General features: G+C 44.1%; 1 protein-coding gene across 1 annotated transcript in view; it reads right to left on the bottom strand.

Moving 5' to 3' along the window:
- Nucleotides 1-966: 966 nt before the first annotated feature.
- The window catches only part of LOC103111987 (metalloprotease TIKI2), a 65,236-nt gene continuing 39,324 nt past the window's right edge, over nt 967-26,878 (bottom strand). Inside the window, exon 4 of the mRNA XM_060205937.1 lies at nt 967-1,335. Coding sequence (XP_060061920.1) covers nt 1,212-1,335 — 124 coding nt within the window. The 3' untranslated portion in view covers nt 967-1,211. The remainder of the gene's footprint in view (nt 1,336-26,878) is intronic.

The raw sequence follows: 26,878 nt of genomic DNA, 5'->3' as shown, positions 1-26,878 counted from the left end.
ATACTGCCTGCCCATAGGATTGGATTGTTCTGCCTGCTCTCTCTTTCATGTAAAAGGGGGAGCATAGTCCATCTGCTTCTAGAGGTTAGCTGGAGGTCGGATCCTCTTTGCTCTCATTGTTGTGGCTCAGTGAGTGTAAAGATGTGATTCCAAAGAATTGTATTTGTTCAACTGACCTGAATTCTCCTCTGGGTGGATCACTCCCAGGGATTGGAGTTGGGATAAGCTTCAAGAAGCAGGTTTGTGGCTACATATCCAAGTAGCATTTCCAATTCAAAATTCTCAGTAAATACTAACACTGATATTTTTAATCTGGACCTATAGGATTCCTGTCTTAAGAAGGAAGAGAGGGGAGTACCTTATCACATTAGAGATGTCTACATTTAGGTGCCAGGTAGATCTAAGGCTTGGAGAGGAGGACCAGGCCAGAGATGGATGTGAGTCACAAGTGATGATATCAAAAAAAGAGAAGAGGCCCTTAGACTGAGCCTTGGACTCCAATGCTGGTAGAGGGATGATCTTACAAAGCAGACAAAATAAGAAGAATTAAAGGAAAGTCAGTAGGAGATGGAGTCGTTGGCACACATGGGAGGTGGTGTTTCAGGAATGAGGGAATTGGGGCTGGGCACTGGCACACCCAGCAGAGCATACACATTATAATGCACATGTACAAGGACCTGGGATCAAGCTCCTGGTCTCCACCTGCAAAGCGGAATCTTCATGAGTGGTAAAACTGTGCTGCAGGTGTGTCTTTTTCTTGTCTTTTCTCTTTATTCCTTTCTCTATCCAAAAAAAAAAAAAAGGAGAAGGTAATTGTCAATAGGAACACATGTTTGCTGCTAGATTCAATGACATTGGTGACTTCAGTGAACCATGAGCTGGGAGGGTGATGATGGGGAACATATGAGCAAAGGAAGAAGAGAGAGTGGGAGATGGGACAGAGATAGCTGGTATGGACAACTCTTTTTTATTATTCGTGATTTAATAATAATTTACAAGATACTGGGATAATGGGGTATATTTCCATACAATTCCCACCACTAGAGATCCATATCCCATCCCCTCCATTGAAAGGTTCTCTATTCTTTATTCTTCTGGGAGTATGCACCAAAGATCTTTATGGGATGCAAAAGGTAGGATGTCCGGCTTCTATAATTTCTTCTCCAGTGGACATGGATGTTGGCATATTGATCCATACTCCCAGCCCATTTTTATCTTTCCCTAGTGGGGTAGGGCTCTGAGAAGTGAGGTTTCAGAACACATTGATGGGGTTGTCTGCCCAGGGAAGTCATGTTGGCATCATAGTAGCATCTGCAACTTGATGGTTGAAAAGCACTAAGACATAAAGCAGAACAAATTGTTGAATAATCAAGAACCTAGACAGTTCTTTTGAGGAGTGTGTTTGTGGTATCTATGTGGACACCTGCCATTCATTTTGGTTACCCATTGACAGCCTCACATTCCCATGTTTAGGGAGTTCTCAGCCTATAGATCTTGCTGAGAAGTAAAAACTGTCTTCCACTACATATCAGGAAGATGCCAGATGCCTGTTTTTACAGGCTGGATGAGCACAGGGAAGGTCTTTCAATCAGAATCATCACCTGGAATCAGGAATAGTTAAATGGAAAAGGGAGGACATGGATGAATTTCTCTCAGTCCCTGAGTTTTGCAGAAACTCAGTTTTTTGAGAGCAATGGTGGTTGTAAGCAGAAACATTACTGAGCTAGTGATTCAACAAGGCTGAAGATAAGTATATGAGTGGGGCCTTCTGTGGCACTAGGAGGATGGTGGTGATACTGGCAGTTATAGAAACAGACCTATACATTCTCTCCATCTGGATTCTGTAAGCCAACTGAGTATCTGCCTAGCTATCAGTCCCCTTGTTCTTTCTCTCTTACATGTCTACCCACTTACACACACACACACACACACACACACACACACACACACACACACACACACACTGTTAAAAACAATATTAGGGACAATGTAGGTGCACAAACCAAGATTGAAGTACATATAGTTTGATGAGTTTTAAAAACATATGCCTGTGCAATAATTGTCTTAATCAAGATAGAATACTTTCATCAACCCAAAATATTTCTTGTGTCCCTTTACAGTTAACTGCTCCTCCTACCCCTGATTGCAGGGAAGCACTTATTTATTTCTATATGTAACTCCTTTGTCATCTTTGGGGATTCAATACTCTGAACTTTTTCAGATAGACACACACACACACACACACACACACACACACACAGAGAGAGAGAGAGAGAGAGAGAGAGAGAGAGAGAGAATAGCAGTGGGGACCAGATTTGAATCCAGGTCACATACATCAGCTGAGTTATTTAATCAGCCCTAGGTGTTACCTGCTGTACAATCAGTATCTTTATATCTTCCCTCTGTGAGACCCAGGAATGGTTCTGTTGTAGGGGAAGCATGTTCTAACTCTCTTAGAGAGACCCTGATGGGCTGCTGGACACCAGGGGAAAGCAGGCTCTCAGGCTCACTGGAGTGTTAAAGATCTCAGGAAAGCCCTGTTGGACTTCATAGCACCAGGTCTGTAACAACAGTTCTTTTGAAGAATCAGTAAAGTACATGATTCAGGCCAGATGCTCTCTATTCATAGAGAAAAAAGCAAGAGAGATGATAGCCATGCAGACCACTAGAGATAACTCCAGCTTCCCAGAGTCAAGTTCTAATATATTCTGTTGGTGGACCTAAATGGAAACAAGTCATCTCTTCCTGTTATTGGTTTCTGCAGTCAGCTAGCAGGGATTGGTCACTTCAAAATACCTAATTTGCATAGAGGGTCTTGCAAATTGTCTAACAATAGTTTTTTAAATTTTTATCTATAAAATGGAAACACTGACAAGACCATAGGATAAGAGGGGTACAATTCCACACAGTTGTCATCACCAGAACTCTGTATCCCCCTCCCCTCCCCTGATAGCTTTCCTATTCTTTAACTCTCTGGGAGTATGGACCCAGGACCATTACGGGGTGCAGAAGGTGGAAGTTCTAGCTTCTGCAATTGCTTCCCTACTGAAAATGGCATTGGCAGGCCGACCCATACTTCCAGCCTGTCTCTTTCCCTAGTGAGGTAGGGATTTGGGGAGGTGGGGGTCCAGGACACATTGGTGGGGTCATCTGCACAGGGAAGTCAGGTTGATATCATGATAGCATCTGCAACTTGGTGGCTGAGAAAGAGTTAACATATAAAGCCAAACACATTGTTGACTAATCATGAACCTAAAGGCAAGGATATTGTAGATGAAGATTTGAGGGTCTCTATTTTGGAAAAAGCTAGTAGGTCTGTTTTAGGTATATTCCAAGGGGCCCATGACTTTACTAGATTTTGCCTGAACCTGATAACTAATATGCAGGTGGATCCACGTTATTGTCTGACGAGATGGTGTCATAGTTGAAAATAGGACTAGAAAGCTGGATCAGGGAAGAGACTAGCTCCCAAATATGGGAAATGTATATAATATTGTCAACTGTAAGCTCCATTCATTTGATCTGGGACCCATGTTCATCACAGGAGCCTGTGTAACTTCTGTATCCCTGTAGGTCTGAGCTTGTATTCTGTGGTCATGGCTAGGAACATTCTAGGCTGCACTAATTTCAGGACCCATCTTCCTGGAGTGGTAGAGTATGTTGCCCAACCTCCCTTCAGAGAATGGGGTAGTCTCTACTATTGTTGATCCACATTGATGGCAAGGTCCTAGAGGGGCCCCCATAGGGGTCCATGATTCTATTCCTGATGGAGATGACCAATGATAGTGGAGAGAGGGATCTGTTAGGGGTCTAAGCCTATCATGTCTGTGTGGGAATCCAAGGACCCCGTGCCTAGGGCCCCAGGTTATAGGGTGGCCTGGTAGTGATTAAATAGTCATCATTAAAGTATGCTGGTTTCTTGCCCTTATTCAGCTTTCATAGTCCTTACTTTGTCTGACAAAGTTAGCTTTGGAATGATTGAGGGAAGTGTAATAGTTTTTTAAAAAAAAACTTTTAAAATTATCTTTATTTATTTATTTGCTAGAGACAACCAAAGATCTAGAGGGAAGAGGTGAGAGAAAGGGAGAGAGAAAGAGAGACACCTGCAGCACTACTTCACCACTTGCAAAGCTTTTCCCCTTCAGGTGGGAACAAGGGCCTCCAAACTGGGTCCCTGTGCTTTGTAGCATGTGCTTTTGACCTGGTATACCATCACTTGACCCCTACAGCAGTTGTTTTTGTATGAAGATCCTGTTCAGGAGACTTGTCCCCACAGTCTTCATCTAACCCACCCCTAACAGTCCGTCATTTTTCAAAACCATGATGGCACCAGTAAAATCAAGCTGACACCACTGACCCTCAGGACCCATAGCACAGCACTGCACCCTGCATGGAATATCTGGAAAACCAGGGCCCTAAGAGAGTGTGTACAAACAGATGTCTGATACTGGTCTTCCCCGTGTGTGAAATCCACCTGACCAACAACTTTGTGAACACAGATGTTATGTTAAACCAACAAGCACCCACTGCAGGGGCTTGTAACGACTCTTTGAAAACATGTTTTGCCATTGATGGGGCTTGACAGACAATGGCATGAGCCTCTGCTCTGCAGAATCTGGACCGTAGTGGTTTCCCTCATTTAGCTGTATCCACACAACCAAAATCTGTATTTATTTCATTACATTTTATTAAATAACTCAATAATTTTATTAAAAATTAAATATTTTATTAAATAAATCAATAATTCATCAAAATCTGTATTTATTTCATTTTATTTTATTAAATATTTTGAACGTTCATTTTGGGAGTGTTCAGGCCCTCCTTTAGAATGAGAATTATACACAGTTTACTATGTAGGTAACATAATCTAATTGGATTTAATGGTTCTCAAGTGCTATGGTTGTGACTCCTGAGATTGGCTACCTGGGCCCTCTTTGCACATGAGCTGGGAAGTGTGAGTCCCAGGACAGCCCAAAGAAGAACCCCAAAGGAGGTCTGGTTTGGATTTCTTTATCACCTTGTCTTACCTGATGCTGCTTGTGTGGCCAATTTGATGACCTCATTTCCAAATGTATCTTGTGGATTAGTCCCATTGGGCTTAGTGAAGTGCAAATATAAAACAACTTCAATTTCTTTCCCCCACCCCCTGCCCCAATTATCCCCTTCAACTGGGCTGTGTGGTCCCTGCCCATATCTGGATGTACTTTTTAAAAAAAAAATTAGTTTATTTATTTTTCCCTTTTGTTGCCCTTGTTGTTTTATTGTTGCAGTTATTATTGTTGTCATCATTGTTAGATAGGACAGAGAGAAATGAAGAAAGGAGGGGAAGACAGAGAAGGGGAGAGAAAGACAGACATCTACAGACCTGCTTCACCACCTGTGAAACTACTCCCCTGCAGGTGAGGAGCTGGGGCATGAACCGATCCTTACTCCGGTCCTTGCACTTTGCACCACATGCATTTAACCCACTGTACTACTGCCCAACTCCCTCTGGATATACTTTTGTACAGAGTCAATAGCTTTCCATTACCATCAGGCATCAGAAGAGTTTCCTCTTTTGTGTATTAAAAACTCTGGTATTGGGGCTGGGTGATAACTTAGCTGGTGGAGCACACGTGTTATCATGCATGAGGGCCTGGGTTCAAGTCCTGTTACCAGCTGCAGGGAAGAAGCTAATGAATGGTGAAGCAGTACCATAGGTGTTGTTTCTTTTCTCTCTTTCTCCCTCTTTATCTCTCAAACTCTATCAGAAAATTGCTGGGAGTGGTGGAGCCATGCAGACATGGAGGCAAAATAAACCTGGTGGCAAATAAAAGTACTCTAATATTATCAAACTCTATTTTTTTCCTACCAATTTCAAAGTTTTTACTATTCCTCCACCCAGCAACTTCAGCTCTCCTCACGGTAAGCCCTACATCTGCCTTCCACGTATTTTTAAATCCTTTCTTCTTATTATTATTATATTTATTTATTGGATAGACACAGCCAAATTGAGAGGGGAGGGGAGATAGGGAGAGACACCTGCAGCACTGCCTCACCACTTGTGAAGCTTTCCCCTTGCAGTTGGGGACTGGGGTCTCAAACCCAGGTTCTTGCGCCCTGTAACATGTGCGCTCAACCACATGTGCCATCACCTTTTTTTTTTTTTTTTTTAACAGAGCACTGTTCAGCTCTAGTTCATGGTGGTGAATGACTGAACCTAGTACCTTGTTTCCTCATGCATGAAAGTTTTGTGTTTTTTTTTTGTATATCATTATGTGATCTCGCCAGCCCTACCTGTCTTCCTTATTGGAGTTTGCTTCAAACTCCTGCAAGCCTGAGTGGGGGAAGTGAGAGGAAAAGAGGGTATAAGTACTGTTTGTGGGACAGATAGCCCAATTCTGGCTCTTTTTCTGGTTGGAGGATCACTCCCGCCTAACCTTACTGTAATTCTGCTCTGTAGGTCACACCTGTAGGATCCTCAAGTTCTTCACTCTTATCTCCAGCTTGACTGGTTGGGGAAGAGTTGTATATGGTTGCCAAACTGGTTTATTCTTCAATAAGCCCTGTAGCCATGGTCTGGGCTTCTTCTGAATTGGGACAAGTTGTCTTCAGTTTGAAATCTAAGGGGATACTAGTGAAGTTCCTTTGTCTTGCATGCAAAACTTTCATTTAAAATAGTATTTTATGTAGTTTGACACTGACTAAGTGATGGAAAAACTCCCTAAACTTTCAGAACTTTAGCTTCCTCACCTGTAGAGCAGGACAATGGTCTTTACTGTCAAAGATGCATTGAAGGCTGAGTTTTTCTTTTTAGTTTTAATAATAATAATAATATATTATTTTTTTGCCCAGATTTTCAGTGGGGCTCATGCCTACACAATCCTACTGTTCTTAGCAGGCTGTTGCTGTCCAGGTTGCTGCTGTTGTTATCCTTCCCTCTTCCTCTTTCCCCTCCTCTTTCTGTATTTTATCCTTTTATAGATAGAAATGAGAGACAGAAAGAGAAAGAGAGACACCACAGCACTGCTGCACCACTCATGAAGCTCCCCCTCTGCATGACGTGGCCACATGGTGCTTCTGGTGGCTTTTTGAGAGTAGAGTGTGCATTCTACCTGGTGAGCTACCTTCCAGCTCCCCTGAGTTGTTCTTGTTCTTATATGTCATTTATTCCACAAATACATGAAAACAATTATCTGTGCATTTCTGAGGCATCTCTGCTTCACCCAACACCAGTTATTCTTATTAATTTAGTGATGGCTCCCAACTTCCATTTGCTTGGATAACAGGACTTTTTTTTTTTTTAGTAATAACAGCATATCTTGAGCATGGTAGTTTGTTGGTATGCTTCTAAATTCTGCTTCTAAAACCCCTTCTGTTTCATTGGTTTAATCCCCCTTGCTTAATACTATATTCTATTTACATAACCACTGTTAACTAAGCACCACCCTGCCTCCAGGGCATTGGTTTAATCCTCACTGTTTTGCACATTTTTTCCTTCTCCCCACCCTCTATCCTACGTACATCCTCTTTGGACCTGACACTTCCGCCTCAGGATATATAACGACAGGATTGTGATTAGAGATAGCTTAGATTGCGCTGCGTTCCACATGAATAAAGACTGAACTGCGTACCACTCAGCCACGAGTCTCTGGTCGTCTCTCTCTCCCGCTCACGAAGCTAGCCTGGCAGTAGTTTCTATTCACACTTCATAACAATCCTTATAGCTAAGTCACTTGCAAAAAGCAGAACTGGGATTCTAGCTCTGATTCCAAGGTCTGAACATATGCTGTCACTCATTCTGCCACAGTAACCTACTCTTTAGCCTGGATTTTCTACTTCTGTGCTCAGAACTCTTCTGTGACACAGGGCATCCTTTTGAGTACAGTCATCTCCTACTTGGAGAGAAGGAACCCACACTGCTGAGTAGAATGACACTTCCTGTGTTGAATAATAAAAAATCCCCACAGCAGCTACTTTGAGGTGATTTTAACTTCATGTACTTCCTGTCTCCTATTATTTAAACAGTTTAAAGTTGTGTTTGCATGAAAAGCATACAGTTACCGTCGATCCAGAAACTACTCAGTGTCCTATATGGGGTTAGTCACAAACAGGAAGGTGTTTTCTGAGTCAAGAGTGAGAGATAAAGTATATGAAAATATTTTGCCAATGATGCCAAAATATAGGTGGTAGACACCTGTCACTGATTAGCACAAGGATACAATATGTCGGCTTGCACATCTTATCAATGAGTGACCCAAGTGGTTTTAATTTCAGCAACTAGGTTATAGGAAGTCCCTTTTAGGAGCTAGAGACTAATGTTTGGGAGGAATTCTTCCTATCAGTGGACCCCAGAAAAATTGGAATCTTCAGATAATGACAGTAGAGGAAAAACTGCTTAATATCTATGTGCAGACTATCAGGCTTCTTACCTACATTAACCTTCTTGGAAAGACTGGTTAACAGAAGGCAGGCTACAGGGTTAGGGAGATAGTGCAGAGGCTGTACACTCAGCCAGCTTGCCTGAGGCCCCAGAAAATGAATACCAAGTTCAATTGTCATTCCAACATATGCTAGAGTTGAGCTGTGTTCTGGTCTCTCTCTCTGTCTTTCTCCCTTACCTTCCCTCTCACCCTCCCTCCCCCCTACTCTTTCTCTTTAAAATAGATAAACAAGTGTTAAAAATTTTAAAAAAAGTATCCATACCAGTGCCTCAAAGTTGAGTTCAATATTTAAAAAATAGCAAGAGGACAAAGGAAGGACTATAAAAGCTAGATAAGGGCAAGAGACTACCTGGCTTTAATGATGGTTCTCTTGGTTACTACCAGGCCACCCCAACACCCAGGACCTTACTCAAAGAATCCTAGGATTCCAACACAGACATGATGGTCCTAGACCTCTAACAGATCCCTCTCTCCACTATCATTGGGCATCTCCATCAGGAATAGCATCATGGACCTCTATGGGGGCCCCTATAGGACCTTGCCATCAATGTAGATCAACAATAGTAGGGACTGCTCCATTCTCTGAGGGCAGGTTGGGTCAACGTACTCTATCACTCCAGGAAGATGGGTCCCGAAATTAGTGTAGCCTAGTATGCTAGCCATGACCACAGAATGCAAGCTCAGACCTACAGGGATACAGAAGTTACACAGGCTCCTGTGATGAATATGGGCTCCAGATCAAATGGATGGGGTTTACAGTTAACAATATTTATATACTTTTCCCATATTTGGGAGCTAGTCTCTTCCCTGATCCAGCTTTCTAGTCCTTTTTCTAACTATGATACAATTCCCCCATATAATAACTTTGGTCAACCTGCATGTTAGCTGTTGGGCTCAGGCAAAAACTAGTAAAGTCATGGGCCCCTTGGAATATACATAAACAGACCTACTAGCCTTTTCCAAAATGGAGACCCCCAAATCTCATCTGTTATAGTCTTGCCTTTAGGTTCATGATTAGTCAACAATTTGTTCTGCTTTATATTTTAACTCCTTTTCAGCCACCAAATTGCAGATGCTACCATGATGCCAACTTGACTTCCTGGGCAGATGACCAATGTATCCTTGAACCTCACCTCCCCAGATCCCTGCCTCACTAGGGAAAGAAAGAGACAGGCTAGAAGTATAGATCTACTTGCCAACACCCATGTTCAGCAGGGAAGCAATTACAGAAGCCAGGCCTTCCACCTTCTACACCCCATAATGATCCCGGGTCCATACTCCCAGGGGGATAATGAATAGGAAAGCTATCAGGGGAGGGGATAGGACACGGAATTCTGGTGATGGTAACTATTTGGAATTGTACCCCTCTTGTCCTATGGCCTTTTCAATATTTTCATTTTATAAATAAATTTTAAAAATAAAAAAAGAAAACTACACTAGTGGTTCTTTTCAGAATTCTGGAATCTCTGAATAATTTGTCAAAATGACAACAATGAGACACAATGAGAGAAAGGTAAATCCTAGATTTTTTTTTTTAAATCTTACTAGTAAGACAGAGAAAAATTGAGAGGAGAAGGGCAAATAGAAAGGGAGAGAGACACCTGCAAACCTGCTTTACTGCTTATGAAGCTTCCCTGCTGCATCCAGGGGCTTGACCTGGATGCTTGCTCATGGGAATGTGTGTGTGCTCACCCAGGTGCACCACTGCCCAGCTCAGGTCCTAGGTTCTATCACTCTATTATGGGTAGTGGAAAGTGGGGTGATTGCTAATTTTAATTTGAAATCACATTGGGGCCTAAACTGGTTACATCAATGCTATTATAGAATGAGAACAATGGGGTATCAGGCGGTAGCGCAGCGGGTTAAGAGCACATGGCGCAAAGCACAAGGACCTGCGTAAGGATCCTGGTTCGTACCCCCGGCTCTGCACCTGCAGAGGAGTTGTTTCACAAGTGGTGAAGCAGATCTGCAGGTGTCTATCTTTCTCTCCCCCTCTCTGTCTTCCCCTCCTCTCTCCATTTCTCTCTGTCCTATCCAACTACAATGACATCAATAACAATAATAACTACAACAATAAAACAACAAGGGCAACAAAAGGAAAGTAAATAAATATTTTTAAAAAATTTAAAAAGTTAAAAAAAAAAGAATGAGAACAATTGGGACCAAGTTGTGGCACATCTGGTTGAGCGCATGTTACAATGCACAAGGACTCATGTTCAAGCCCCCAGTGCCCACCTGTAGGGGGAAAGCATTGTGAATGGTGAAGCAGGGCTATAGGTGTCTCTCTGTCTCTCTCTCTCCCTTCCTTTCAATTTATGACTGTCTTTATCCAATGTACAATAAAGACTTTTTTTAAAAAGTTAGAATGAGGGGCACGTAGTGGTGTAACAAGTTAAGCACACACAGCACGAAGCACAGTGACCCATGCTGGGATCCCAGTTCAAGCCCCTGGCTCCCCACCTGTGTGTGTGGGGACACTTCACAAGTGGTGAAGCAGGCCTACAGGTGGCTATCTTTCTCGTCCTCTCTCTAACTCTCCCTACCCTCTTAATTTCTATCTGTGCTATCCAATAAAAATGAAAAGAAAAAAAAATGGCCACCAGAAGCAGTGGATTTGTAGTGCAGGCATGGAGTCCTGGCTATAACCCTGGAGGCAAAAAAACAACAAAAAAAGTTTGAATAAGAACAGTGAGAGTCATATAAACAAAAAAAATGTTAATGCAGACAATGAATATCCATTTGCCAACCAACTGTTGCCTGTAGCTTACAAATGTTTCTAGGGAGCTGGGCCTACACCTTACTTTCACAGGAAGTGTCTTGGAAGCTATTTCCAATTGATGTTAAAGGTAAAGGTGGAAGAGGGACCTGGCCTGTTGGGAGGAAAAGGAGGCCTGAGTCCACTCTTGGGACTGTCTAGTCTGCTTCTAGATGACACCTGAGGGGTTGCAAGCAGGGCCTGAGACTTGCTGCCTTTTCTGTTTATCAGAGGAAGTGGTGAGACAAGGCCTGGAGGGGAAAAAAGAATGGTGTATGTGTGGGGTGGGGGTTGTAATTCAGAAACAGGAATGCAGCTTGATGGCTGGGTTGGTGTTGAAGAGTGGGGTTTGGGAGAAGCTGTGGCAGCATTTACCAGGAAAATGTGTCTGATGGTGAAGACTGGGTAGCATCTGAGTAGAGGAAGGTGAACAAGACATATCTGATATCTTTGCAGCAAAGAGCAGGAGGGGGCTCAGGAAGACAGACACCCAGCATGGGTTCAGGGAAGCAATCTTCCAAAGAAGCCTCTCTTTTACAACCTTGAGGCTTTTTGCTCCCTGCCTGGGGGATTTTTATGACCCCATCCATCTGTTTGTAGTCAGCTTCAGGTTTGCTTTGAAATTCAAAAGCTGAAAGGGAAGTGCTATATTGGAGCCAGAGGAGCGGGTGAGCTGGCCAGCTGTCTCTGAGAAGGCCAGCTCAGACTCATGGAGCACAAACCACTACAGGCCAAGCACTTCTTCTCCTTGGCCAGAGTCCTTAGGAAGCATGAGGCCGAGACATTTGCAGGGTGCTGGGAGACTAACACTGTCTGAGCTGGTAGCCTGTGGCCTAGCTCCAGTGTGGAGACTCACACAGGGCCTTGAGGTAGGGCTTTGAGCCTGGATCATCAGGCCTCTGTTTGTTTCCCTTTCCTGCTCTGGCAGACAGGCTGGGGCCCGCTGTGAGAGCTGGGCTCAGCCCTCCGTGCCTCCTGAATTTCCTGGCCCTGCCACTACCCTCTGCATTCCTCAGGAGTCTCGTATCCCAGAGAGACAAGATTTTTTCCATCTACTCAAATAAAAGACTTTCAGTGACCATCATTGATCAAATCCAAAACCCACAGTCTGGACATCCAAGGCATGCTCCAGCCTCCTAACTTCTTTAGTCTCACATCCCCGAAGACCACCTCCTGGCTATTAGCTTTTGCTCTACCCATGTCTCTTCTAGATTATTCCTTCCTACCTTCCTTCCCTGTCACACAGCCACCAGATGGCTATAACTCACCTCTATTAAAAAAATAATTTAATTCATTAAAAAATATTTAATTTATTTTTATTTTGTTGGATAGAGTCAGAGAGAAATCCAGAGGGAAAGGGTATAGAAAGGGAGAGAGGGAGGCCTGGTGGTGGTGCCGCTAGTTAGTGCACATGTTACATTATTCAAGGACCTAGGTTCAAGCCTCTGGTCCCCACCTGCAGGTGTGAAGCTTCACAAGTGACTGGTGAAGTAGTTCTGCAGGTATCTCTCAGTCTGAGAAATTTCCCATGAGTGGTCATCCCACTTCCGTTTATCTTGTCCATCTCCAAAACTCTCTCCCTTTACACTGTCTGAACTGGAAGATGGTTTGAAGAGGGTTAAACCGGGAACGGCTGCTGGCTATGATAACATCACCCCAGAACTCATTCTTAACTTGGGCCCCGCAGCAAAGAAGTGGCTCACTACATTCCTGTCCCACATCTTGGAATCCGAATCTATGCCCAAAATTTGGCATCGTGCAAAGATAATAGCAGTTTTGAAACCAAAGAAAGACCCAACACTGGCCACCAGCTATAGACCAATTTCTCTCCTCTCCGTGTGTTACAAACTCCTTGAGAGGCTGCTTCTGTCATGAATTTCTCCTCTTACAGAGAAATTCCTATCACCCGCCCAAGTTGGTTTTCGCCCAGGAAGATCTACCTGCGAACAAGTCCTGGCCCTCTCAACTTACATTGAAAATGGATTCCAGAAGAATTTAAAGACGGGTGCTGTCTTTGTTGATCTCACAGCAGCCTATGACATGGTCTGGCATCGTGGTCTCCTAGTCAAGATCTCAAGATGCCCGCCTCCATGGGTGGCCAACACTATATCGTTTCTTCTCCAAAACAGAAGATTCCAGGTGCATCTGGGTGACAAGCCTAGCAGATGGAGACTTGTCTCAAGTGGCCTCCCCCAGGGCTCTGTTCTGGCTCTTACGCTATTTAATATTTACATCAATGACCTCCCAGAAACTTCTTCAAGGAAGTTCATCTACGCCGATGACATCTGCTGTGCAACTCAGGCATCCAAGTTCGACATCCTCGAGGAAACACTCACGAAAGACATGTCTCTGATATCTGATTACTGTAAAAAATGGCGACTAATCCCTAGCACTGCAAAAACGGTATCATCTGTTTTCCATCTACACCATGCCTCGGCCTCGCGTGAGCTTAATGTGCATGAAGCCCAGCCAGTCTATCTTGGCGTTACTCTCGATCGCACTCTGTCATTTCACGATCATCTCATAAAAACTGCAGCAAAGGTGGGCGCGAGGAATAACATCATTGCAAGACTGGCCAGCTCCTCATGGGGCGCGAGCGCTTCCACACTACAATCATCATCTCTGGCATTATGCTATTCCACTGCAGAATACTGTGTCCCAGTATGGTTCCGTAGCCCCCATGTCCACTTGGTCGATTCCAAATTATATTCCTCCATGAGGATAATTTCTGGAACCATCCATTCCACCCTGGTTCCATGGCTGCCAGTTCTTAGCAACATCGCCCTGCCAGATATTCGTCGGGATGCGACATCATCTAAGTTCATTTCCCATGTCTACGCTCGACCGGACCTGCCAATATACATGGATATCTTCGCCCACCCTGTTCAACGCTTGACGTCTCATCATCCAATCTGGTCTCCTACGCCTACACTGAACTTCTCTGTTCCAGACTCTTGGAAACAGAGTTGGCAGTCAGCTGAGGTAAAGAACAAACACCTCATCACAGACCCCTGCAAGTGTCAACCCGGCTTTGACCTAGCACGCTATGATTGGGCCCTCCTCAATCGCTATCGAACAGGCCATGGCCGGTGCGCTGCTATGTTCCACCGCTGGGGAGCCAGAGATGACCCAAACTGCCCCTGTGGCTACAGACAGACTATGACCCACATAGTCAGCGACTGCCACCTCTCCAGATTCAAAGGAGGTCTCGAAACTTTACATCAGGCTCAACCTGACGCTGTTAACTGGCTACGGAAGAAGGGCAAACGCTAGAAGAAGAAGAAGTCTGTCTTCCTTTCTGTCTCAATTTTCCCTCTGGATACCCGGCTGTTTCTATCAAATAAATAAAGATTATAAACATTTTTTTAAAAAAAAGAGAGAGGGGGAGTCTGGCGATAGCACAGCGGGTTAAGCGCAGGTGGCGCAAAGTGCAAGGACCGGCATTAGGATCCTGGTTCAAGACCCCGGCTCCCCACCTGCAGGGGTGTTGCTTCACAGGTGGTGAAGCAGGTCTGCAGGTGTCTATCCTTCTCTCCCCCTCTCTGTCTTCCCTTCCTCTCTCCATTTTTCTCTGTCCTATCCAACAATGACAATGTCAATAACAACAACAATAATAACTACAACAATAAAACAACAAGGGCAACAAAAGGGAATAAATAAATAAATACATATTAAAAATTTTTAAAAAGAGAGAGAGGGAGAGAGAAAGAGATGCCTGCTATACTACTTTACCACTTGTGAAGCTTTCCTCTTGCATATGGGGACTGGGGGCTTGAACCCAGGTCCTTGAACATGGTAACATATGTACTTAACCAGATGCACCACTGCCGAGACCTATTTATTTATTTTTTAATGAAATAAAGATACAGAGAGAAAGATACACACGAGAGAGAGAGAGAGAGAGAGAGAGAGAGAGAGAGAGAGAGAGTCCAGCTCTAGCATATGGTTGTTCTGGGGCATGACCCTGGGCCTCAGGCATGAAAGACTTGCATAACCACTATGCTATCCCCCCTTGTAACTCATCTCTTTAGGAGACTCTTCTTGCCCACCATGCCCACATCCCATACTTATGACTTTATGTTTTGCCTCCTGTTCCAGATCTTGCCTCCTCATCTCTATTCCATGTAGATTGGGTGTGCCCTTGAGCCTCTACTCAAATGTGTTTTGAATGTTGCTCCAAGTTGCTGGAACCTTTCACCATGTCCTGGAGAAATTGAATGGCCCCTTACCAGAAAATCAAGTGGCTGATCTGGGAGCAGTTAAATCAGCAGCAAGTTGCTGAACTTTAGTATTGGATGCAAATCAACTTTTGGAAGCGGGTGGTTTCAAAGCTTGGTAGTCAAGTTTTGAGGTTGAAAGGTGAAGAAAAGCCTGATATCTGTCTGAGTCTGTCAGAGCTAGCCAGCCCTGTAGTCAACAGCCACTCTAACTCCTGCGTTTTCCCAGTGGAGTGACCGAATGTTAGGAAGGTGATGTCATTGGGGCTGGTGTGAAGTATGAGGTTTGTGGCAAAGTTGGATGGGAACCCAGTTTGGAGCTTGAGTTAGCTGTCGTCTCTCACTTTAGACCTCTTGAGGTTCTCGAGTGAGGGGGAAGGGGAGGTCTGTGGAAATTCAGAGAATGTGCTTCTTTCTTCTTTCAACAACTATAGTATCTTGTGTGATGTTGACTTTATGGATATGAAGCACGGCTGATTTGCTGTCTCAGCTGATCACCATTATGAAGCTATAAAGTATGTGATCCTTACTCATTTCCCAGATGGGGCAGTTATGACAGAGGGTTAAGTGATATTCCAAAAGAAAAAATAGCAAGCAAACCAGTCAAAGAGAGTCTTGAAATATAATATACTACCTGCCTATCCCTCAAAAGGTACTAGTCTCTTTTGGAAATACATGCAGAAAAGTCTGGGGTATAAAATAAGATAAAAGATATTACCTTAGAACTGGTGGGACATTCAAGACTATTAATTTCTCATTGCTGAAAGATAGTCATACCTGTAGAGCAACTCTCATCTCTGAAGTCCCATCTTACCATTATTTTTATTTATTTTTTTGTTTTTTGCCTCCAGGGTTATTGCCGGGGCTCGGTGCCTACACCACGAATCCACTGCTCCTGGAGACCATTTTTCCCCTTTTGTTGCCCTTGTTGTTTTATCACTGTTGTGGTTATTATTATTGTTGTTGCTGTCATTGGATAGGATAGAAAGAAATGAAGAGAGGAGGGGAAGACAGAAAGGGGGAGAGAAAGACAGACACCTGCAGACCTGCTCCACCACTTGTGAAGTGACTCCCCTGCAGGTGGGGAGCCGGGGGCTCAAACCACTATCCTTACGCCGGTCCTTGTGCTTTGTGCCATGTGCAGTTAACCCGCTGCACTACCACTCAACTCCCACCATGATTAAAAAAATTTTTTTTAATTGGGGAATTAATGTTTTACATTCGACAGTAAATACAATAGTTTCTACATGCATAACATTTTCCAGTTTTCCATATAACAATACAACCCCCACTAGGTCCTCTGTCATCCTTTTTGAACCTTTATTCTCTCCTCTACACACCCCAGAGTCTTTACTTTGATGCAATATGCCAATTCCAGTTCAGGATTATTATTTTTAATAGAGACAGAGGCAGAAAGACTGGAAGAGACCACAAAGTTTCCTTCAATGCCATGGGGACTGGGTTTGAACCTAGGAGTTGCACATGGCAATATAGCACACTATCCAAGTGAGCTATTTTACCTGCTTTTGTTACAAATGTTTTATAATGTCTCATTCTTTAGTGAAGTGAAATTTATGTATTGCACACCTATTAAAGGAGTAAGAAATTAATTTAATGCCCTAATGATTAGAACAAAAAATAAAGAAAATGATACATGATTTAGTATGCTAGTATATAGGCTAACAATGCTAGCAGGTAGATAAAACAGTAATTAAAATCTAGTACCTTGGGGGCTGGGTGGTGGGTGCACCTGGTTGAATGCACATGTTACAATGGGCAAGGACTCAGGTTCAAGCTACTGGCTTCCACCTGCAGGGGGAAAGCTTTGTGAGTGGTGAAGTAGTGTTGCAGATGTCTTGCTGTCACAAGTAAGTGATTGCAGCTGTCAAGCCTTCACATGAAGAATCATCTGCTCATATGGTAAGGTATTAAACTATAAAAAGTTCCTCCATATACAACTTATGTGAATTAACAACACTCACATATTCTTCTACACTTAACTGGTGTATCTCATCTTGCCATTATAGGCCTGCCTTTGTCAGCCAACAATTTAAAGATGTTTCCCTTTATAACATCACCCATGCCACAGACATCCCTTACTACCCCCAAAGACAAATGGTTGTTGAGAAGGCCCACCAAACACCTAGGCTCAATTAAGTAAAAATAAATAAATAAATAAATAAATAAATAAAATAAATAAGGGAAGATACATCCCCCAATATTCAGTTGGCTAAGGCACCAAATCTCTTTTTCTATAAAAAATTCAAATCAGATGCCTTGCTAACCACGGGAAGCAGATTGTTTGTGTTTCTTTCACAGGAATCTCCGGAAAACCATCTGGACCCCTGCACACTCTGACATCGCCCACTAGACGGCACGACTACAGTGGCACACCCCCCAAAATCCTAGATGTCACCTGATGCGATCTGAAGAACCTGATTCACAGACTCCAAGGACAAAACTTTCTTACTGCCTGTCTGCCCTTCTTGCTTCTGCTTTGCCTGTCAGGTTTTTATGGTTTCAGCTCACTCTCTACAGAAAAGAGGAATTCCAGTGGCTGACCTTCCCCATGGAGATAGACGTGCAGTGTTTCATCCCCTACCATTTCTCCCCCCAGTCGCCTACTTTGGGCTGACACTTCTATTGGACTTGCTGGTATACCCTTTGGACACTTTACACAATTTTACAGCAGCTTCCTTCCCTTCACGCTACTGGTTTTTCAAAGCCTGACCCTGAGTAGTTCATAGACTTTATAGACTGTTGCCTTGAGGACTATACAATGCCAAATAGCTCCTCTGTTTGGCGCGCCATGCCCTCCCGCCTATAGGTCCTGCCCTTTGAGGCAGGAAATGCCCTCTCATTATGAAGCCTTGCCCCCCCCAGAGGTAGGGGATGCCCCCAGAGACAGGGAACATTCCTTTGCTCACCAAGCCTTCTTTTTACATCACACTGGCTCTTACTGCTCCCCTACTTGTCCCTTCCTGTTTTGTTATAGCATTCAGGTTTATGCCCAAAAGGTTTCTGCTCACTCCTACACTACTATTCCTCTGTCACAGACAGAGTCTTTTACAGACATTGAACCATCTTAATGTGATGACTAGATAAATAGATAGAGAAAGATGTAGAAAAATTGAGGAGATGGTTGAGCCTGGCGGAGCTTAACCTATGAGATGAGTCCCTCCAGGTAAGTCTCTCTCTATAAAGAGGGGTTGAGCCTGGGGGGGAGACATGAATCTCACAAGGTTGGCAGCCATTTAAGCCTTCCCTCCCCCACAAAAATGTCCTACATCTTCCCACCTGAGCACAGCATTCCTTAAAAACATTTAAGCCTGCACCACTCTATATTTCCTTACTGTGTCCATTAGATATAAAGGAAAAGGGGGAGATGCTGTGCAGATGTCCCCTCAGGCTAGTGTCACTTTCTACAAGTTAATACGGTATCCTCAAGTGCTTTTCCCAACCAATCCTGTCCTGACATGTCACTCCTGGCTGTTGCCCTATAAATAGCCCCCCTACTTCCTCTCTCTCTCTCTCTCTCTCTCTCCCTTTCCTGGTTTTTTACCTCAGTGACAGAAGGGTGGTGTGCATAGTGGGGACGGCCATTTTTGGCTAGCTCCACATGGCCTGAACCACTGGGCTCTGACCCAACAATAAAGGATTGTGTTCCCTCTCCGCTCCAGATTTTCTTTCCCTCTCTCTGCTGTGTCCCGCCGCTGCAAAGCGACAGACTGGGACAGCAATTTGTCTTTAGTCATAAAGTGAATGAAATTGCTGTAAGTCACATGCTTTATAAATACTGTTTCCTGCTCATCATGGATAGGTGAGTATGTCTGGTCTGTCTTCACATCCTTTATCATCTTAACTTTTTTTTTTTAAATCGCCACCAGGTTTATCAACTGGCACTACGAATCCACCACTCTGAACAACCATTTTTTCCATTTTGTTTCCTTTCTATTTTTACTTGACAGGACAGATAAATTGAGACAGGAGGAGTAATAGAGAGGGAGAGAGAAAGACAGACACCTGCAGACCTGCTTCATTGCTCTGTGAATGTGTAACCCCTGCAGGTAGGGAGTGGGTCTGAACATGAGTCTTTACTCATAGTGAGGCCACCACTTGGCCTCCCCTCATATTAACCTTTTTCTTTTATTTTTAAAAAATAATAATTTATTTATTCCCTCTTGTTGCCCTTGTTTTATTTATTTATTCCCTTTTATTGTCCTTGTTGTTTTATTGTTGTAGTTATTATTGTTACTGATGTCATCATTGTTGGATAGGACAGAGAGAAATGGAGAGAGATGTGGAAGGCATAGAAGGGGAGAGAAAGACACCTACAGACCTGCTTCACCGTCTGTGAATTGACTTCCCTGCAGGTGGGGAGCTGGGGGCTTGAACTGGGATCCCTACGGGTCCTTGCACTTTGCGCCATGTGCGCTTAGCCTGATGTGCTACTGCCAGACTCCCGTTGTTGTTGTTTAATATTTATTTATTTATTTGCTTATTTATTCCCTTTTGTTGCCCTTGTTGTTTTACTGTTGTAGTTATTATTATTGTCGTCATCATTGTTGGATAGGACAAAGAGAAATGGAGAGAGAAGGGGAAGACAGAGAGAGGGAGAGAAAGATAGACACCTACAGACCTGCTTCACCACTTATGAAGCGACTCACCTGCAGGTGGGGAGCCAGGGCTGGAGCCAGTATTCTTATACCAGTCCCTGCGCTTTGTGTCATGTGCCCTTAACCCACTGGGCTACCACCCGACTTCCTATTTTTTTAAAAAAATATTTATTTATTTATTTCCCCTTTTGTACTAACCATTTTCTAAATGAAGGATGAATATATGAAAAACATGGCCTGGGACTTCATGAGGCTGGGACTTAGACAAGTGTGACAACTGCAAGAAGACAGACTTAAGAACTTAAACTTAGAGGAAGGGGATTCTCAAGTGAGAATAAGGGGTGAGTGGCTGTGGAGGGAGCAATGGGAGCTGACATCTGGAATCAGAGCACTGAGGGGTCTTATCAGGGAACCCAAAGTAGTGTAGTCTCAGTGCAGGGGACATGGGCTTTGTGGGCAAGGAAGGAAGCACATGTGACAAAAAGTATTGACTGGGTGAACTAGGAAGTAGAGTTAATGGGGGAAGCAATGTATATTTTCTATGCTGACTCTAACTCCTTGAGGATGTTATTTATTCTTAAAGGAACTGCTCATGCTGTATGGTACCTGCTTACCCCACTGAAATGTGGGCTCTGGAAGAACAGGGAGGATAGAATTTTCTAGTCGGGAGAATGGTGTAGGTATTCAATATTTCTCTGTGAAATGAATGAACTTTTTTTTTTTTTTTTTGAGACATTAGGGCCTCGCTGTTCCAGGGTCAGCTTTCATTTTTCATTCTTTCTATTCTGGAGAGACAGAGATGGAGAGAATAGGAGGGACACCACAGTGCTCCTCCATCCTTTATGGATCTCTCCAGTGCTGTGTTGCTGCCATGTGATACCAAAGCATGAATCTGGGATCTTACACCATGGTAAGTTGCATGTCCTACCACTTAAATTTTTAGAATAGATTTACACATGTCCAGTGCTGAGCAGAAAGCCTTGTCCTCAAGAACCCTCCTGCACTGCTGGTAGGGATATAAATTGGTCCAACCTCTATGGAGAACAGTCTGGGAAACTCTCAAGGCTAGAAATGAACCTACCTTATAACCCTGCAATTCCTCTCCTGGGGATATATCCTGAAGAACTAAACACACCCATCCAAAAAGATTTGTATATACTTATGTTCATAGCAGCACAATTTGTAATAGCCAAAACCTGGAAGCAACCCAGGTGTCCAACGACAGATGAGTGGCTGGGCAAGTTGTGGTCTATATATACAATGGAATACTACTAAGCTATCAAAAATGGTGATTTAACCATTTTCAGCCTATCTTGGATGGAGCTTGAAGCAATCATGTTAACTGAAATAAGTCAGAAACAGAAGGATGAATATGGGATTTTTTCCTAATAGGCAGAAGTTGAAAAACAAGTTCAGAAGAAAAAACACTAAGCCGAACTTGGACTGGAGTTGGTGTACTGCACCAAAGTAAAAGACTCTGGGGTGGGTGGGGGGAGGTGGAGGGTTCAGCTCCTGGAACATGATGACAGAGGTGGAACTAGTGGGGTTGTATTGTTATGTGGAAAACTGGGAAATGTTATGCATGTACGAACTATTGTATTTCCTGTCAACTGTAAAATATTAATTCCCCAATAAAGACATTTTTTAAAAAAAGGCTTGTCTTCCAGCTTGGGCTTATTTTGGTTTAATTTTTTTCTGAAGTTAAGATGAACTTTTGACCCAGTGCCCCATATCCAGGTGAGCCCCAGACATCTGAGACTGGCAGAGGTGCCCAGAAGTCTGGAAAATGGGCCTTTGCCTCCCATGAGTCATAGACCTCCACCTCTTGGTGGTCCCCTCATCTTATCTAGGAGGAGTCTGAACTCAAAGACCAGTCAGAACTGCTCCAGCTCCCCCATTCAGGCCACCTGTTCAGAGTTGAGGTCACAGTTCAGGCAGCACTGCCCCCTGGTGGCATTTTATAGGTGACAGGAGAGTGCAAATCACCTCAAATTCAAATTTCCTGAGGCTTGTGGGTGTCTTGGGCAATTGCGGGCTGCTCCAGAGAGGGTGAGGAAAGAGAAGTCTGCATTGCTGTCAGGGTATGCCTACTTCCACCCACACCTCAACACTACAAGGCAACCCTGGGACCAGGAGACATCATGTGTCCTAGTTTTTCTAGGTCTAGGCCTGGGCATGGAGGAAAGCAGGCATCAATGAAGACTGTCCTTCATCATCTGTAACCACAGCCACCACTCCCACAGAGGAGCCCTAGGACATTGAGTCTATAAGGACAGGTACACCCATTTTCTCCCAAGTCCTCATCACCTCTGTGGAGTTGCGTTATCCTTTCCCATTTTGTTAGTGGGAAAACTGAGATTCAGCTGGGGTGGGGTAGAACTTGGACCCAGGGCATAAGGGTTTTATGTTCTAAAGTTGCCTGGGGTTCTAGGCTTCACCAGGGAATACTCAGTGGTTTGGCAGCCAGGTTACATACAGTTCCTCACATCTGGCCCCACTTGATGGCCAGCTCAGCTTATGCTGCAACCTTCCCAGCACCCACTGCTGCAACCTTCCCATCACCCTCTAGGTCCATGTAGGTCCCCAAGGATATACTATTAGGATCCCTGTGACAGTGGATACAGCTATTCTATTTCACTTCTCCTGAGACAATCTGAGACCCAGGTTCTATATGGTGTAAACAAACTCTGGGGTGCCATTCTTGCATTACCCTCATCCCCTTTTTTTCTTCCAGGATCCAGGTACTCTTAACACCTTTACACAGAAGCCTGGTGACTGGCAAAACCACAGATCCATCAAACACCAGAATGCTGGTGGGCTCTGACTTCTACTATTGGCAAAACTGTTCTGTAACCCAGTTTGGAGTTTGAATTAATTACAGTCTTACAATTTATATCCCACTGGGACTTCTGAAGTGGCTGCAGTCATTGCTCTGAGCACTTTGTGTGAGTCCCTCTTTTAATCCTTGGGTGATTTTAAAACAGAGAGCCTGGAGCTGGGGAGATAACATAATGGATATGCAAAAGACTATCATGCCTGAAGGTCCCATGATCAGCCTCTAGCACCACCATAAGCCAGAGCCAGTTAGTACTCTGGTCTCTTTATCTCTGTCTCCATCTTTACCCCTCCCTCCTTCTCCCTCAAACAAAATAAATAAAATATCTAAGACAGAGAGCCAGGGTGATGGGCTCAGGATCTAGAGCTGAGCACCATGGTTCAAGAAAGCTACATATCAGATCTTGGTCCAGGCCTGCTTCCCTCACTGCTCTTTTCTTGCAGCCTTCTGCTGCCTCTAGAACCCAGCATCAGAGCCATGGGATGATGCAGGCCACAGTTCCTGTAGACTCCCATGTACCTGCCAGTGCAGAAAGTGGCCACAGCAGTAGGGGCAGCAAAGCTGCTAATGTGTGTTGGGTCTTGGTTACCAAAGTTTTTTTATTATTATTATTTATTTTCCATTTTGTTATTCTTGTTGTTTTATTGTTGTAGTTATTATTGTTGTTATTGATGTCATTGTTGTTGGAGAGGACAGAAAGAAATGGAGAGAGGAGGGAAAGGACAGAGAGGGTGAGAGAACGACAGATATCAACAGACCTGCTTCACCACCTGTGAAACGACTCCCCTGCAGGTGGGGAGCTGGTATGCTGGTCTTTGCACTTCATGCCATGTATGCTTTACCCACTGTGTCTGCCCAACTCCCCCAAAGTGTTTTTGCACCTACTATCCCATCAAAACTGTCTAGCAACATGAACCAGAAGTGGTTTTTTAATTAGCCCCATTTTAGAGATGAGAAAAATGAGGCCCTGGAGAGGAAGGAACTGCTTGGGTCAGGGCCTTGGTCTCCTGTGATAAGCCACGAGCCTCACTGACCCTGGAGGACCTTTAAAGGAGGCCGATGCTGAAGATGAATGGTGGTGGACTGTTGTATTTGGGGAGCCAGGGCAGCCCTGGAAACAATTCTAGTTTCCCTGGCAGAAAGAGACTGCTCACTCCCAGAGCTGTCCTCTTACAGGGTGATCCATCTTGGTGCTTCATCCCAGGCCCAGTCAGAGTTCTGAATCCCACCTTCTTTGTCTCCCCACCCAGGGGGGCATCTGTTGACTGCGCTCTCCTTCCCCCTTTTCATATATCTCTAATACTGCCAACTTAGTTATCTCTTTATTAATACCCCATTCCTTCTCTGGATTCTCTCCATGTATTTGTCCTTCTCTTGTGCCATCCTCCCTCAGCCATCTTCCTTGCCTACCTCTTGTTCATCATCCTGCTGGCTGTCTAGAGTCTATGGGAGGACACTGGTGAGAAGCACAAAGGGACATTCTGGGAAGCCCAGATGCCTGGGGACTTGTCTGGGGACTTGTTTTCAGGCTGGGAATTTTATCATTTTTTCTTTTGTGACTGATCTTGGAGGAAGAAAATGGAAAATATGGAAAAAGAAAATACAGAAAAGGGGTTTGCAAGCCCAGAATCAGCATAAAACAGGGTTTGATGAATATTCTCTGAAAGTAATGTCTTTTTTATGATGCTGAAACAGTGGCCGACTCAGCCTTCCTGGCTTGCTGCTTGCATCACGTATCCTTACCTCATCCAGTCAGACTGAGGGGCTCCCTGAATATGGACACCAAGGTGCTGCCTCTGCTGGGCCCACCCCAGAAGCAAGTGGTCAGGTGTGAGTGTTCCTGTCCGGCTCAGGCAGCTTGGTGTTTCCAGGCCCCTTGACACAAGGAAAACTGAGACTGGCCAATTTGAGCCTCAGAGCATCATTGTTCCAGCACAGCTGATTCACATCAACCTGCACACCAGGTGTAGAGGGTGGGGGCTCAGCCCTCCCAGAATCCAGGGGTCCTCTGAGCCAGCTCTCTTGTCTTCCTGACCTTCACATCCCTATGGTTGCACTTGCCATCCCCATGTTAACTTGGCCCCTTATGTGGCCCCCCAATTTTTTTCAATTTTTTATTAGTGACTTAATAGTAATTTACAAAATTATAAAATAAGAAGGGTATAGTTCCACACTGTTCCCATAAACAGAGTTCTGTGTCCCCATCCTTCTCCAGCAGGAATTGCAGTAGTTCTCCCAAGGTCACATATGTGTGTTGATTCTGTCTATCATCTGTCTGTCTGTCTGTCTGTCTATCTATCTATCTATCTATCTATTGCCAATTTTTATCCACTTCTACTGCCTTGTTTCACTTCCTTTCATTTTTTAAATTATTGATTTAATATTGATTTACAAAATTACATGTCAACAGGGGTATAATTCCACACTGTTCCCACCACCAAAGTTCTGAACCCCCAATCCCTCCATTGCAAACCACCACCATTCTCCCAAGGTTGCAGACATGGATTAACTATCATCTCTACAAATATCTGTCTAGATATGTACACAACTGCCCCCTTTTTCTTCCAGGGCCAGTCCTCTCTTCCCCTCCAAGCAACTCATGACCCTATTACTACATCCAATTTTTCCCCCCTTTTTCCTTCTCTCACTGCGCGTCCTAATGGAGCTGACGTTCAGAGCCCTCTTATTCTCTTCTTCCTATCACTTCTTCCCTACTGGGAGTACAGATCAAAATAGTTTTTTGGGTGCAGAAGGTGCTTCATTTTCTTTTTAAGTCACACCTACACCTATTACTATTTCTGAATGCCCTTTCTTTATTTCCCCCTCTTTCCTCTCAAATAAGAGAAACAGTGACTGACTTCCTCTGGTGTTTTTCAGTGATGTATAAAAATGAAGATTCCTGGAGACAAATGTTTCATGTTTCAGTAAAAATGGGTTTCAGAACCCTCTGGTCATCTTTCCCTAACATTTCCTCCCCTCAGGGAGTATGGATCAAAACTCTTTATGGTATGCAAAAGGTAGAATGCCTGGCTTCTGTAAGTGCTTCTTTGCTGGACATAGATATTGGCAGGTCAATCCATATCCCTACCTATCTCTATCTTTCCCCAGAAGTGAGGTTCCAGTACATGTTTGTGGCCCTAGATCTTTACACTTACAGACTGGTGAAAGGATATGTGAGAACTGTCACTGAAGCCAGCAAAGTAGCTGACCCCTGCAGGCTTCTTCCAGTGAAGAAGCACAGCTCCCACCTTCTTCAACTTCTCTCCATTTCCTAGCTTTTGACTTCTCTTTCTTCCTTTTTTTCTCCTAACTCCTTCCTTTTGCTCTCCCTTGAAAGGGAGGCAAAATGATAGCATTCCTCCTCTTGGTCATGGAATAGGTGGGAGGCAGTGTTTTTCTTTTGTGAACACAGTATATTCCAACCCTTTGTCACGTAAATAAGGAGACAGAGGTCCAGAGAGGGTCCAGAACTAGCTCAAGGTTATGCAGCAAACTGGGGCCTGAGGTCCTCATTACAGGGACCTGCCTCCCTATGCCTGTCAATGTTTGGAGGTAACATCCCAGATACCTATGGATGAAGAGTTGAACTCAGAGGGCGAAGAGGCTGGAGTGGGAGTAAAGACTCTTGAGGTTAGAGATCAACAGAGAGTGACAAGGCAGACCCTCTCAGGACTCAGGACCTGCCCAAGCTGTTGCTATTATAATTATTTAATTTAATTTATATTACTACCAGGGCTATCACTGGGGCTTGGAGCATACATGACAAATCCACTGCTCCTGGTGGCCATTTTTACCCCTTTGTTTTTATTAGACAGGAGAGAAAAATTGAGAGGGAAGATTGAGAAATCAAAGAGGGAAAGAGAAACATATATACTTGGAGACCAGTGTTGTCACTTGTGAAGCATCCACCACAAGTGGGTAGCAGAGTCTTGAACCTGGGTCCTTGTGCATAGCAATGTGTAAGTTTGCCCGGGTGCACCACTGCCCAGTCTCCAAATTTTGCATGAAAAATGGGCCTTTATAGTTCCTCC

Source organism: Erinaceus europaeus, chromosome 13 (assembly GCF_950295315.1).
Source record: "Erinaceus europaeus chromosome 13, mEriEur2.1, whole genome shotgun sequence".
In the NCBI taxonomy this organism is placed as follows: domain Eukaryota; kingdom Metazoa; phylum Chordata; class Mammalia; order Eulipotyphla; family Erinaceidae; genus Erinaceus; species Erinaceus europaeus.
The sequence above is the reverse complement of the archived record's forward strand: the minus strand, read 5'-3'. Positions and strand labels throughout refer to the sequence as shown.